General features: G+C 56.1%; 1 protein-coding gene across 4 annotated transcripts in view; it reads right to left on the bottom strand.

The window, feature by feature from the left end:
- Positions 1-8,532: 8,532 nt before the first annotated feature.
- CADM1 (cell adhesion molecule 1) overlaps positions 8,533-15,595 on the bottom strand; it is a 158,448-nt gene continuing 151,385 nt past the window's right edge. For 3 of the 4 annotated variants that reach the window (XM_082493718.1, XM_082493719.1, XM_082493720.1), the window contains 2 exons: positions 11,116-11,247; positions 8,533-9,879 (listed from right to left, as the gene is read on the bottom strand). In XM_082493718.1, coding sequence (XP_082349844.1) covers positions 9,761-9,879; positions 11,116-11,247 — 251 coding nt within the window. In that variant the 3' untranslated portion in view covers positions 8,533-9,760. The remainder of the gene's footprint in view (positions 9,880-11,115; positions 11,248-15,595) is intronic. The other variant, XM_082493721.1, reaches the window with a different exon arrangement.

Raw genomic sequence — 15,595 nt, 5'->3', positions numbered from 1 at the left:
TCGGCAGCTCCCGGTCACCCTCGGAGCGATGCTCCGGGCACTGCGTCCCCCCCCCAGCTGGGAGCGAGTTACCTGTGGTGGGTGACATGGGAGCTGTTTCGGGAACACCACCAGCTCCACCCCTGGCCCTGGGCACTGGGATGGAGCTCGGGGGGGGATGGGGTACCTGGGATGGATGGGGTACCTGGGATGGACGCACTGACCGGGGTGCGGCTCCCTCCTGTGTTAAAAGGCTGTTGTCCGACACTGGGAAAAAAGAAATCATCCCAGACTGTGTGAAGTCTCACACTGGACTCGTGGCTCCGCCAGACTGGTTGAAAGGGCGCTAGGAAGAGGTGTTGATGCCGGGGTCTGGGCTGGGAAGCGTGGAAGAGCCTGCAAAACAGTAATGCCTGAGGCACGGCATGAAGGCGGGGCATGTCTGAAGAAAGCTTTTGGCCCAGCGAGGGGGGCTCTGGGCAGCACCCCCTGTTCCGGAGACAGGCACAGGGGCCAGGCACTGCCTCCGGGGACGGGGAAAGGGAGAGCCGACCACGGGCACAGAAACCCAGCGGAGAGGGGACGGGAGCGGAGGGAGGGTGCAAAGGAGCAGAGGACGGCGAGCACGCCGAGAGTCGCAGGCTGGAGATTACCTTCTCCATCTTATTGAAATTCCTCTGCAGCTGCCATTGTGAGGAGCTGCCGCCAACCTGTCGCGCGGAGGGGAGCGGGGCCGGGGGCTGGCGGGCGGCGAGGGGCCGGCCCCGGGGGAGGCTGGGGAGCGGAGTACAGAGGAGAGGGGAGAGCGCCTGATCAAATATTCCCTTTACTCCCAGCGGCCTTCACGTCTCCCGCTTGTTCGTTTCACGCGTGCCTGCTCCGGGCGCGCTGCGGCGGGCGAGGTGACGCCGGTGCTGCTCGCCCTGCTTGTCGCAAGGAGGCAGAGGCAAGGGCTCCCCGGGGAGGGATGGTGCTGCCGGGAGGGATGCTTAACCCAGGGCGTGCAAGCAGAAGGCTCTATATCCCAGACACGAACCGTTAACAACCAGCCGTCAACATCCAGGCTGCACAGGGGCCGTCGCAGAGGAGCAATGGCGGGGAGGGAACCGCTCTCGCCCCGAAGGATGCTGAGAGCGAGCGGGCGGGGACCTGCGGGAGAGGAGGAGGACGGCACTGCTCCTGTCAGGACATGAAGTGAGCCTTTGTTTAAGCCACTCAGAGGAAAGTGGGATTTCCAGAAAGCACTCGAGGTCAAACGGAGCATCGGAGACCGCCAGCGGGTCTTCAAAGCAGTCCCCGCTCTTCCCCGACACTTTGTGTCTCAGGATCTTTTTAAACACCGGGGACTCCTTCCCCCTTTGTACTCCGAGGTGGAGAAAACCTTCCTTACCTCGCAGGGAGCGAAGTGGAAGCAGAAAAGAAAGACTGCAGCCCAGCAAAGTGCTGAAGGGCCGGAGGGTCTCTGAGCGCGGAGCTGCTTCAGCGGCAGCGGGGCTCACCTCCTCCCCGGGGCCAGGGCACGGGGCGGCCTCAAGCGGCTCTACACGGCCCTTAGCGAGGAGGGAAAGGGGGAGGCAGAAGTGGGTCTCGCTCACAGCGCAGTCCTACGACAGGAACGGAACCGCATGGGGCTGCCGAATTCCCTCCCTCTTCTGAAGGGGCTCAGTTCCCTCTTCATGGGGGGTCAGAGTCCCCCCACGCTGCGCGCAGGCTGCCGGGCGCCCGCAGATCCCGCCTGCCTTTGATTGTCTGCTGCTGCTGGACGAGGAACGGCTGAATTGCATCTGTCCAGACCCCCTCTATCTATATTCCGCGTTCCTGTTCCATATTCTGCGTTCCTATTCTGCGTTCCTATTCTGCCTGCACTGCTCTGGGTCTATGACTTACAGTACCCCCGCTGCTCTCCTGCGGAGCAGGGTAGGAAAGTGAGGCGGGAGAGCACGGGCTGTGGGGCAGACGGGCAGAGGCACATGGGTTAAACCCGATATTAATTAGCTGGGCCTTAGCTGACAGGGAGAAGGGATGGCAGAGCTCCGCGGTCCGCGCCTGCCCGTCTGCATGAGGCGCTGACAGGTTCTTGGGAGCCGAGTGAGGCAGTCCTTCCGTCTGGCCACATCCGAGCCATCGAGCGGGAGTGAAACGGCGTAAAGAAGGGGCGAGGACCAGCCAGGAGGGCTGAGTAAGGAGCGGACCTTACACGGGACGGGAAGACATCCTGACCGGAGCGAGCGTGGGGTCCGCCTGCCCAGCACCCCTCCGGCAGCAGAGGTCGGCGATGGTCCCCGTCCCGCGGCGACTCCGAGGGGTTTCTCTCCGGGACAGCCTTCACAGCGAGGGATTGCTCCGCTCTTACCTTGCTGCTTGTGGGTTTTGCAAGTTCTAGCAGCGAAGCTGGCCCTCCCCCAGTGTAAACACCGACACCTGCCTCTGGGCCGGGGCAGCCGTGCTGATTTTGTACCAGCCAAGCCTCCAAACTCGAAGCAACGGCCCCTCCGGTTGCAGCCCTCCCCGACCGAGCCGTTCCCGGTCTCCCCGGCTTCCCACGCTGCGGGCACCGGGGCGGCTTTGCCGGGAGCTGAGCACCGACGGCACGGCTCCCCGGGCAGCGGGGCAGCCCCCGCGCCTCCTCCCTGGGCTGCGCGGCACCCAAAACCCCGCTGGGATCTCCCCAGGGGGCGGGGAAGCCGGGTCACTGCCTGGAGGGGCCACCGCTGCCATCGATGGAGCACCAGCCCCGCTCGCCCCTGCGCCGGCACACAGCCACGGCCGATGGATGCCAGCCCGGGCTCCTGCCTCCGTGGCAGCTCACCGAGCGCTGGGGGGGCTTGGGGGGGCTGGGCCGCGGGCTGCTGGCACAGACCCCTTTCTCTGCCTTTATTCAGTGACTTAAGTTTGTTTATTTCGCTAAAGTTTGTTTATTTCCCTAAAGTTTATGTATTTCCCTAAAGTTTGTTTATTTCTTTAAAGTTTGTTTATCTCCCTAAAGTTTATGTATTTCCCTAAAGTTTGTTTATTTCTCTAAAGTTTGTTTATCTCCCTAAAGTTTGTTTTTCTCCCCAAAGTTTGTTTTTCTCCCCAAAGTTTATTTATTTCCCTAAAGTTTGTGTGTTTAACTGAGGTTGACCAAGGGGCGTCTGCGGCTTGCAGGCCAGCAGCACGGCTGGCGGAGCTTTGCCCCTCTGCAGAATCCCCTTCCCTGTACCTTCCCTACAGGCATCGGTGAAAAACCCACCGCCCTGCTGACTGTATATTCTCATTTTTCGGGAGAGACCCTGGACAGCAGCAGGGAATGCCTCCACGGCTGCCTTTTGAAACAGGACAAGGCCAGTTTAAACTTTTGTTGGCCATTAGACTGAAATTCTTCTCTCGGTTGTACTAATTCAGACGTTAAAGTATTAGCCCGAGTGTTGCTTTTGAGATGGAATTTGGTTTTTCCCCTTCACTGAAATTACACACCCAGATAAAGCAGCGTCCATTTAAACTCCGGAGAGGGAAACGTGTGCGAGGGAGATGATAATCTGCTGCAAATGCTCAGCAAACGGGACCCACCGGAGCTATGGCCCTGCTGAGCGCGGAGGGCTGAGCCGCCCTCCAGCCAAGCCCATTCCAACCGGAGCGCTGCCCTCGCAGCACGCTGCTCACGGGGACGGTACTCTGCCAGAGCCGAGGCGCAGCCCGGACGGCGCTGGTGTTTGGGGAGCGGGACGGGACCGGCTCCGGCATCGCCCCCCGTCGCTGCTGCCGCCCCAGCGGGTGTTAGCCCAGGCGGCACGCCGCCAGCCGCTGCCGGGAAAATGGGATCGCAGCTTCAGAAAAAGCTATTAGCCCGTTGTCAGGCTGCTCTGATGAGAACGGCCCGGCCAGCGCGGATCGATGCTGCCAGCCGCCCGCGCGCCCCTCTCCCCGGCTCCCCGCGGCTTCCCTGGGCAGCCGGCGCGTTGCAATCACTCACAGCTCCGCTGCTTTCCACCTGCTGTAGTTTAAAGTGTCATTTATCGCTAATTACTTGCCGTGGCATCAGCGTTCAAAGCCTGCGCTTTTAGCAACATGGGCCTGGCAGAAGAGGCGGCGATCGTGCAAGGCAGACTCGGCTACCGACTGAAAATAATTCCTCCCTGTATTTGGTTAAAAAAAATTTAAAATTAAGAATTGTATTACCCAATAAAATAATTGTGCCATTAGGACCAAATGAATTAGGCAACTTGTGAAAATGTTAAGTTCAGGGCAAACCCTACATTCTTACTTTAAGCAATAATCATTTTCTCCAGTTTCATAAAAACCTCGAAGCGTCCTCAGCTCTTTTAAATGACAACAGCTCAACAGCCGTAGGGTCACGTCCGCAGGCGGTGCGTTTCGGCAGTCGGCCACTGGGGATTTTAGATTCACCAAGTCTAGTTTTTTAATGTTACTCTTTTCAGCTTTCCCCTGCAGCGTTTCTGTATCTCGATGTCTGAAAAGTTAATGAAAAGCATTTAATCAAGAAAGTGATTTACAGTTTCTTTTCATCTACGTGTATTGCCTACGTAGGGCCATAAGGGCAACGAACCGCAGTGTTTAGGTACAAATAGGAAATGGGAATAAAAGTGCTACTAAATAACTTTAAAAAGCGGAAAGATGTGGACCACTGAGAGGATAATTACAGTTACTTTGCTCTCTGAGAACCAGCGAGGCCACGGAAGCTCGTCAGAAGCCGCGACCCGCTGGGACGCTCAACGCCAAGCCCGTTCGGCCGGCAAGCTCCGCGTGGCAGAGGACCCGAGGAGGGACATGGGGTGTGCGATCCGGGACACGGGGAAATCCGCTGCAACGTCTCGAGCCCGAGCAAACAAACGCGAGGAGGTTTCTGAGCAGATTCCGTTCTCTGCATGCCACTAAACGGCCGGCCAAGTGACTAACGCGGTCCCCTGCAGGGCGGCCGCGCAGGCGGGCGCAGGATGGCGGCAGAAGTCAGAGCTGCCCGAGAGGACGGGTTAAGCTGCGGCCGTCCACGCAGCCCTGCTCATTCCCAGGGACCTCACGAGGCAGAAATAAGACCCTTTTGAAGCTGCAGCTAAGCCGTCGTGGTTTCTGTGATGTGTGCGAGCAGCACTCCCCGTTTGGGTTTCTTTCCCAAACAGATGGATGCTGCGGTGTGAAATCGCCGAGATTAAAGGCAGCAGCGGTTTAACGCAGACGTCCGGGGAACCGGCCGGGCCACTCAAGGACGGGGATCCAAAGCCTTGGCAGAGGCCCCGCTCAGCGCTTGCCGAAGGTAAACAGCCCGAGAGTGAAGCGGCCGCGCTGCCTTCGCGGCACAGCCGCTGGCGCAGCCGCAGGTCCCGGGGAACGGCCAGACCCGGGGCGGGATGCGCGAGCCGCACGTGGCCATAAATAAATCATGAGCCCTCCGACACGCAGCCGGCGGGTTCTCAGAAAAGCCGCGGCTGGCAGCAGTTTCACCGAGCGACATCTACAACTGGATTCCTAAGAGGCGATTAATGTTCCATCACACTTTCACGGGTTTAGCTCGGGGAAGGAGAAGCGGCCGTAACCGACGGTGCTCTGTGCTGGCCCCAGCTCCTGCGGCGGCCGCGCCGTGCCCCGGCAGGCTGCGCTTCGCCACGGTGCTCAGCGTGGCGCCCCTCAGCACTCCACATTATTGAAAATTACTGCCACTGAGCAGCAGCCGCAGGACTGCGTTTGGAGACGCACCGCAGCGCTAATCCCCACTCGAAGCCCTCGGGGAGGAGCGCCGACTCGGGCAACGCAACGCGTCGAATTGGGAATCACGGCGAGCCTCTCCCCATCGCAACATCCAGCGAGGGATACTGAAGGCGCCTCATGACAAAACGAGCGTGGAATCAATCAGGTTGTGGCATTCACGGCGTACTCAGCGCTGTGATGTTGGTGTGTGTCACCTGGAGATGTGGACCGGCTGTACCCCCCACAGCCGGGAGATGCTCCGTGCGTGCGCCCTGCGGTGACGCGCGGTGGGGACCAGCCTTTTCGCGCAATGCGGCTCAGAAGCCGGAGGTCCCAGGCAGATTTGAGGACGGGAGGTTAACACCTCAGCCGCTTCACCTCTCCGCCCTGCGAGAACGTCGGGGCAGCCCCAGCCCAGGGCCTGCACGCCTGCCGCCTGCGAGGGACCCCGTCTGGCACACCGCGCCGCCCCTGTGCCCCCGACCGGTGTGGCTGCCGGGCAAAACACATCACATGCCATTGCTGAATGCGGCTGAACCGTAATTAATCTAAGCAGTAACTCTGAGCTGTGCCGCATGGGAATGTCACCACCTGAATTATCATGGCCATAAAGGGTTCGGGGCAAGGGGAACAAGGATGCGGTGGGGAAGGAATCCCGCTGCGCATCCGACGCTGTATCCTTGCTGTCGACACCGCAAGTCTGTGACACAATCTGCTCTGGCTCCAAGCGGAACAAAGCATCACGAGCCAGCACCTGCGGTTGAGAATCTCTCGTGAATTTCAAGAATCAAAAAATAGCCATCTTAACAGCGAAAGAACGTACGCCCATACCCACTCCGTGTCAGAACGGCTGCTTGCGCGGGTTTGCCCTGCAGCTTTTTCCTCGGCGTCGTGATGTCTCCTAAGAAAAACGTTGCTTCTCAAGCACCTCTATTAAAAGCACCAAGTGCGGGAGAGCGCTGAACACCGTCCCCAGCACCACCAGCCGCAGCGCTGGGCACGCGCGCCCAGACACGTACGGCTCCTCGCAGTCTGTTTACACACCGGCACTACGGCCACGTCTCTCGGTAGTTCCTCCTCAGCAGAAGGCAGTTGTTGTTCTCCTCCTCTCCTTTGTCCAAAACATAAAAGATTGATGCTTCTAATTTCAGCGCTGCAGCTGCCTCGTAACCCGATTTCAGGAGCTGCGGCGAAGGGAAATGCCGGAGGAGGGACGAGCGCCGGGTCCGCTGATAGCTGCGCCGAGGGTGAGCAGTGGCGAAATGGATTCTTCCCGGCAGCACTTTTGGTGGGGGTTCGGTGGTCAGAGGCGAACAGGCGTCGCACGTGACGGTTCTGGAATCCACAGCGCTTTAAAGGGAGACGCAAGAAGATCTGACAACAGCCAGGATGGACCCGGAGGCAGGAATGGGGCGAAGGGGGTCACATATCCCAACGCTCACCTACCATTACAGGATTTAAATACTTGTCTGCTGATAAAAGCTTGTGTACCGGGCTGCCCCCCCAGCAGCTCGGGAAGGCTGAAATATCACCCACAGATCGATTTTCTCCTTCAGTAGACAGCCAAGCGGGATAAACAGCACGGGAAGGTGTGATCGGAGCATGGCCAACTTAAGGCTGGACTGCCAGCTGCCCGCGGCAAGGTCCGGCCGGGAGATACGTTCGCCCGAGACGCTCTCCCTTGGGGGAGACGAGACGCAAGGTTTCGGCACCGGGATACGCGGGGGCACGGCATTTCACCGCTCCCGGAGCAGACCCGCCGGACGGGCAGCGCGGGCAGGGAGGGCACAGCGCCCGCGTCCCCTCCTCCGGGCACCGCGCCGGCGGGCGAGCCCAGGGAGAGGAGCGCTGCCATCGCCGTCTCCGTCGGGGCAGGGCATAAAGAGTGCAAAGTGAGATGTAGTTTTGTAACATTAATTTTTTTTTATTAAGAAGACAGATATTTTATAGTACTTCTTTTCCTTTGTAAAAATGGTATACATGAACCGATACAAAATGTGAATGGGAACAGATGGATATGTATTTTCTTACATTGTCACATCTTCCATGGACACCTTAAAACAGAACTGGCCTAAGGGGAAAAAATAAAAAGGCCGGGTGAATAAAGAACAAGGTTGTTTAGCATCGGTTCCGCCCTCCTTCATTTGTAATACTCCTTTAAACAAGGTTGTTCTTTCTTCACGCTTCAAAATCCTAATGATCTAAAGCTGTACAAAGTAATACTCAACAATACATTTCAAACAGTGCACTGTATACTGAAGAAAAAATACATAAACCGATATACAACTAAAATTCGTAATTTCCTGTTTTTTCTCCTGTTTTTTTGTTGTTTTTTTTTTTTTTTTTTTTTTCCAATGTGTGGGGCCGAAATTTTGCAATCTACCTGAGACGGAAAACACCAATCAAAACACATGAACCTGAGACATGTCAACATCGTAAGTCAAAGTTACATCGGTAACACTGCACTACTGTACACTTCCAAAACAAAGATGGGCTGCTCAAAACCAGGATGCCAATCCCGCGACCGATGATGGGTAAAAAAGCCCCCCAAACTCCACCATGCTGACTGCTCCTCACCATGACGTGGTGTGGCAAATGGTGCTGAAGGCTCAGAAAAGAGCTGCGCTCGACAAAATTTGCTCGGAAAAACAGGGTATTTCGGCGAGGTTCTTCTCGTGAAAAGGGGAAAGACAGAATAGTGCCGGAGAACGGCCGTGCTCTCTGCCGTCAGGCCATCCCGCTCCCAAAGGACTCCCGCATTGTAATGGTTCTGCCAAAAACAACAGTTAAAAAAAAAAACACGCACAAAAACGCTCCCCCCGAAACCCCTAAAAAAACCCCAACCTGACCCTAAGATTAATGTTCCCCTTAAATAAATCAGCATACATCTTCCACAGAAACACAGTAAAAATAAAGTATCGCTCAAAATCCAAGATTACTCACCAAAAAAAAATAATTCAGCATATATACCTTTAATACCGTCTTTTCCTCGCGGTCCGCTACCTGTCGCTTGGGATTCCAATTTCCCTAGATTCTCCTTTTCACCTATGGCTTTGTAAGTCCGTTAGCACTGTGGTCGTAACGCGAATTGCCACGTGTTACTTCGCGGGTAGAAAAAAGGCAGTTTGGCGAGGCCGGCTGCTCGCCCGCTCTCGGCTCCGGCACGCTGGGGGTGGGGGGACACGTGTCACCCACCGCCTCCCGCGGCCGCAGCGGGAGGGGAGAGGACGGCCCGAGCCGGGGACCCGCAGCCTCCCGCGCCCCGGGGGGGCTCTGCCTCCTCCAGCGCCCCGCAGCCGTCGGCCAGCCGGGGAGCGGGACGGAGCGGTCCCCAGGCTCGGCATCCCTCCCCGGAGGAGAACCCCCCCGTCCTGCCTCCCCCGCGGCCGAGCAGCGCCTCTGCCGAGCTCCAGCCCCTTTCCTAGTCGCCACCATGGCAGGCACCTGGGACACGGGCAGCCACAAACGGGTTCTCGTCGTTCGTTTAATCCAAGCCTCGACGACGATAGAGGGAATGGGACATGGGCACACTGAACTGCAAACTACGGAATCTAAAATGTGCTGGTTCTCCTCCGATGAGCTCGAGTTCGGAACGGAAACGGTGAAGAGAAAAAGAAAGAGAAACACCTTCCAAGAAAGCCACCTACTCCAAGGGGTCCCGGCAGGCAACTCCAGGAACGGGACGGGGAAGGGGAAACGAAGAGCCACAGAAACCCGAAGGGAACTAACGCACAGAAGCCCCTCTTCTTCCCAGCCTCCCCCCGACCCCAACGAACAGAAATTAAACAAGGCACAGAATCTTCTGCAAATGACTTCACTAAACTAAATCCAAGCTGGACTTGGCCAAAAAAAGAAAACCCAAACAAACTGAGGTGTCGAACAGCAGAGTGTACTTTACGAGGAATATTTTTACACAGCAAATCCCGGACCCTCCCAGCCTCACCGCTCTCCACCCATTTGCTTTTTTTTTTTTTCTCTTAAAAAAAAAAAAAAAAGACACAAGCTGGTTGCAACTTCCAATATCACTGTCTCTTTAGCGTTTAAATAGGGCCAGTAGTAACCGTCCACGGTTGGACACCTCATAGAAACCAAGGCTGCTCTAGATGAAGTACTCTTTCTTTTCTTCGGAGTTGTTCTGTCCTCCTTCTGCATTGATGATGGCTGTGTCTGCGTCGGCCGCATCATCTGCTCCTTTGGCTTCGTGGGTGAAGTATGTACCTGCAAGGCAAGCGGCAGGTTGTGCGCCTCGCCGGAGGCCTCCGCAAGGCGCCGAGACAGCCAGCGACGAGGCCGCGAGCGGAAAGGGGACAAACCACGTAAACCGTGACAGTACCGGCACAAAACCCCGGTGGCGGCCAGGAGCGGGGCTGATGCCGCCCAGCACGGAGCTCCCCGCTCCGGCTCCTCCAGGAGTGGCCGGGGGGAGACCCCCGGGGGCGACCGCGCTGTGGGCACCCCCGTCCCCGCTCCGAAACGCGACAGCGTGTCGTGTTCTACACTCTCTTACTCAGAGAAGAAATTAGGTCACCGCTGTTTCCCCCTCTCAGAAGCACACAAATATTGGTAAAATTGCATGTTATACGCTTTACTTTAAGGAGAGAAATCTTTCATCTCCACTTTTCTCTCTCCCCTAATGTGCTTTCGGTTTTTTTTCCCCCCCTTTTCTCTCTTCTCAACATTATTCACTCCACCCGGGCACGGTCGTAACCAGCCTCTCATCCTCTGTCAGCCTTTCCACATATACTAAATAAACCCCAGTTGACATTAACTCCTTTCGCACAAACGTATATACGGGGGAAGGGTCTCAATTCTGCGTGCGGGTTTCGATTTGCTCTGGAAGGAGTAACAAGTTCCCAAACTGCACCGTTTTACACCAAACCAAGATAACGTGGCACGCGTGTAGCAGCTCGGGCCAATGGGGTTTTCTGGAGGGACTGCCAAATTTCAGTTGTTACCCGCGTGCCGACGTGAGAGCGGCAAGCTTCGGGGACGAGCCGAGCTGGGGCAGCCCTGCGCATCGTTACGCACGGTAATTATCTCTAATACCTGGGACTGGAACAGGAGGTACCGCGGGCTCTTTGAGAAGAGCTCAGCGTGCCCCATGATGTGAAACGTGGCTCCAGACAGAAGACGCACCTCGTTTGTCCGGCGTCCTGCTGCTACGATGCCTTGGAGGGGACGGTGCCCCCCCCGGCACCAGCAGCCGCAAGCCTCGGCGCCGGCGTGCCGGGTAAAGGCAGTCTGGGGTAAACCGCTGTCCTCCCGCCCTCCGCCCCCGGTGCCCAGAACACGGATGGGCTGCTCCAGCCTTCCTCCTTTTCCCCATTTCCAAAGGCCCTTCAGGAGACACCCTTCAGGAGCCACCCAGGGGTCTCCCGCGCCGGACAGGACGCCGCGAGCAAGGGGGAACGCGCGCCACGTCCTCTCGTTTCCCACTTTCGGCCTTTGTCTTACCTTTATGTCTGGCAAAATATCGCCCTAAAATGATGAGCAGGCAAAGCATCGCAAACACGACCACGGCCACGACGCCACCAACCACCGCATGGTCCACGCTCCGTATTGCCCCTTCCTCACCTGCACGAGAATCTGTTGAGATCAGAAGAGGAATAAGAATTCGGGACTTATTACGATGCACTCTGAAGGGTTTGGCTGCAGCTGCTCTCAGGATGGGAAAAGCCACCCTCGTGCTCTCAGGAGGAAAAGGGGTGAAGCGCGGAGCTCTCGAGACAGATGAGTTCGGGCAGAGGGCCTTTGCCCAAAGCCGAACTGATCTGGCGGCTCGACTCGCGAGGTGTTCTCCGCTCTAAGCAGCAGCACTACGACTACGCACGTGGAAGACAGCTGGGAGAGGCAGAGGAGAGGAGAGGAGAGATGGAGTTGGCGGTGGGTGCGTATTTTGGCAAATTTCCCTAGAATGCTCCCCAAATTTCAACCTCCCCGGGGGACGGGGGCACAGGGAAGAGCAGCTCGATTCGGGAGTATTAATTGTTAGCTCGGGAGAAACATCATTAACAAGTGCCCTGCTGGAAACATTCCAACTTCAGCCCCAAACCTCCTCGACCGAACCCCAAGCAGCCCAGCACGGTAAGCGCGTCTCCCACCACCCTCCCCCCCAGCCCAAGAAGATTACGTCGGGAAACACAACCTCTGCTCTTTGGTGCGGTTCACGATGTCCGAAGACACGGAACTCCTAACTCAACCTGCGAGAGCCTCTTCAAAAGCGGAGAGCGGGCAATAGTTGTACCATGCCTCCAACTGCTTTATTTCATTTATTTAACTCCTCAGCACGCAATTAGTTTTCTTTTCTAAGCGCCTCTCCCTTAGGATGCCGTCACCCGGGAGAGGAATGACTTCTTTGGCAGAGGAACAACTCCGCAATGAACCCAGAATGAGCTATGGCCGTGTAAAATGAATGTATAGCAGTGTAAACAATTTTAATTTAGGAACGCAGCTACATCAACCCTCGCTGCAATCCTAATGGCAACCGAGATTTATAATGTAGTAAAAAACAATTATTCTCCCCTTGATTAATACATTAACATTTTGGAATAGAAGCTAAACCATTGTCTCTTTTTTTTTATTGAGTCAAGCGCGACACCTCCATTAAAATGATTTACTGGCCGTACCTTACAATTTAAGCACAGCAGCAACAGAAACGGTAAAAATCTTTTAACTTTACATGATTTGTGAAGTCATATGTGAAGGATTTACCATTTAAATCTTTCACTACAAGAAGCACATGGCCTATAAATCTGTCCTGCATGCAGTCGCCCCGACACCTAAGAGAAATGCATTTTACCAGGAAGACTGAGAGTGCAAATGCGAGTCAATTTTTAAGAAAGATTTATCTCCGTCTCCCTCCACAGAACAGAGCAAATCTCTGAAGCCTCCACCTCTAATAATATTTGAAGTTTATCGATCAAGCGTACAGATCCGTGACAGCTAAAGGTAATGGTGCTCTTTTGAGCTGAAACCTGATACAAAGCTTTCCAGCAGCAGCCCGGGATTTACGCTTTCTATCGATATTTCCAATTCTGCTCCAAGATTAAGGACTGAGGGACCTAGGTAAATAACTCGTGACCGAGAGCGCCATAAAGCGCCTTTTAATTAAAACAATTTAAGAAAAAACACCCCGTCGAGCGTTTCTTCGAGTAACTTCTGAGGAGGCGCTGGGGCACGGGCAGCGGGACGCGGGGCTGCGCTGGGACAGGGCGAGGCGGCCGTTCGGGGACACGCCACCGAGCAGCCCGGGGGACCCGCGTCGGCAGCTCATCTGGCAAGCTAAAACCCGCGGCAGAAAACAGTTCCAAAAGCATTCGCTGCCTCGCAGTCTAAATCCCAGTCCCTTCCCGGTGGGTTGAGCGTGCCGGAGGAATCCGAGAGCGCGTTAAAGGGGGACGCTTTTTGTCTGGTCTCCAGCAGACCGCCTCGCCTGGGCGAAGGCTCTGCCGCCTGCCCGGGACAGCCGCTGGGGAAGTTGGGCAATCCTGGGCGTTCCGGGTGGCTGCTGCCCAAACACAGCCCTCTCACGGCGGCTTTCAGCTCGCCTACTCCGGGCCTTAACGGACTGACTCTCTGCAAAGCAACCAGAGCCGGCTCATCCGCTGGAGCTGCCGCCTTAGGCAAGATCCACTCCGTTTTTTTTAACTTCTTTGTTTGTTTGTTTTTTGAAACTTAGCTCCCAGTTCCGCCCGGCTGCGCTAAGGAGGAGACAGCAGCATCCCAGCCTGGGAGGATGAATGTCTCGCTGACATCTGGAACAGCCGAGGAGAATAAACACGCTGAGTTACGGCTCTATAATGTGCTCGGAGCAGGATTTTGCATCAAGAGGCATTTTCTCTTAATCACCATAAATTAAAGCTCTGGAAAGACAAGGTCTGACCAGGGGTTGGTGCGCTCCTCCCAGTGCTCCAAGCCGAAGCCTCCCGGCGTCCCCACGACGGGCGGCCAACGAGAGCGGGGAGACAGCCTCTCCCTGAGAAGGGACTTCTCCGTAAAGCGTGGCACACGCTTCTGCCCAGGACAGTTTATTCAGTATGACTGCGTCTACTGGGACAGGCAGGGCCATAGTTCTCGATTATTTCTGTTAAAGAAGAGCTCTGCGCAGCGCCAGGCACAAGTTTATTTTATTACGTGCGCGGCTAAATAGTTCCTCTTCCAGCTTACACACCTCGCAAAGATTAAGTATCTTCTGCGGATGCCTGCTGCTTGCGAACCATCTAACACCAAGTCTGCGAGGCAGTCACAGCGCACCCCCAACTTACACGGTGCTCTGTTCCTCTGACATTAGCAGGTGACGGGAAGGGCTCTCGTGGTCCCCGTGCAGCTGCGCGGGACGTGCATCCCCCGGCAGCGCCACCCGCATTAGCGGTCACGGCAGCACTACCCACCGGCGAGGCCGATTCCCACGCCCGCTCTCACTCGTCCCCGTTCCCGACCCAGCGGTGACGCTGGCGGACGGTCTGTCCTCCGACAAAGACGCCGCGGTTAGAGGCATTGAAACACTTATCGAAATAAAATCCGCTCGCGTCTTTGCCACGCTGCAGAGATTTGCTCTCCAAAGAGAAACTACTTGCCATTTTAAAGAAAAATTCACATTTTCTTTAAATTTTTCAGGCCCGTCACGTAGTCTGCCTTCTTTCTAAACAGGGAAGTAAAGCCGAGACACCACGAAGGGCAGGGACCGCCGTCCCCGCGGCACAGCCAGCGATGCCCACGGCACCGCTAACGCTGCTGTCATCCTCCAACTCCTAAATCAAACTCTCCAGTGACGGATCTTCCCTACACAAGCTACTCCGGTGTGACGCCACTCCCTTTGCCACGCACTCCTTCGAGAGCTCCTCTCCACCTCAGCTTCGCCACCTCCTCAAAGCCCGTACGCTCGGGAGCAGGTCCCCGTCGTGCCGCCGGCACGGAGGGCCGGGCCGAGCCGGGGCTGCCGCCCCACAGCCCCCACCCCGGCAGCTCCGGGCACCGCTCCGCGCCAATCGCTCCGCACCCCACCAGCACGAGAGCGGCGCTCTCATCTTCTGTCACTCGGCACTTCTTTGGTAATAAAAAAAGAAGTGTCAGGTCTATGAAGCAAGGAGTAATTCCCCAAATTTGTGCCGAGAAAGAGGGCCTTGACCTTAAAAACCGTATTCCGCTTCAAAATGCTGTCTGCGATTGACAAAAGCCATTCCCGCTTCATATCTATGATTAAAAAAGAAATCACAACTTTATTACTGAAGAGGGAACAGACGAGATGGCAGGAACTGACAAAATGCCACATTATTTGCTAATCCTAATATGTTATTCTTCCTTAAGATTTGCTTTTCTCAGCACCAATTCAATTACAGATGCTACAAATCCTTCTGACATTTAATTCCCTCTTGTCAGAGAGTAGTAAATGTATACATGCAGAGCTTCCCCATTAAGATGTTAATATACATAGGAGCATGCTGGCCTTTGAATCGAACAGGCAGACTTTTTCTGTGGCGGTTTTGTTTCTGCTTTGCTGGTGGTGTTTTGCGGGCGGGAGCGGAAGGCGGGAGGGGAGAGCAGGGCACGGTGCGGACACCGCCGCATGTTGCCGGCAACACGCGCGCCTACGGGGCCGCTCTGCCGCTGCTCTGCACCCCGGCGGCACCCCGCGGGGCGGGGGGTGCTTTGCCTGGTACCAAAGCACCCTAAAGGAAAACCGCAGCGACCATGGTACAATCCGCTCCAAATAACCACAGCGATGCAGAAAAAAAATATTAATTTTTCTTTTAAACTGCTGCGATGCCACCCCCGCGAGAACGGCAGGGCTCTGCCCTGCGTTGGAGGGACATCACCGCTTGCTCCGACGTAGCTCTGAGCTCGTCTGCGAGAGGCGGCCCCAGAGACAGCAGCAGAGAGCACCGCAGTCCCGTTTCAAGTGGTGGCCAATGACAGACTTGGGCAGCTTTAAACT

This window comes from Vanellus vanellus (assembly GCF_965231255.1).
Source record: "Vanellus vanellus genome assembly, chromosome: 21".
NCBI lineage: Eukaryota > Metazoa > Chordata > Aves > Charadriiformes > Charadriidae > Vanellus > Vanellus vanellus.
Note: the sequence above shows the minus strand (reverse complement) of the source record. Positions and strands in the feature narration are given on the sequence as shown.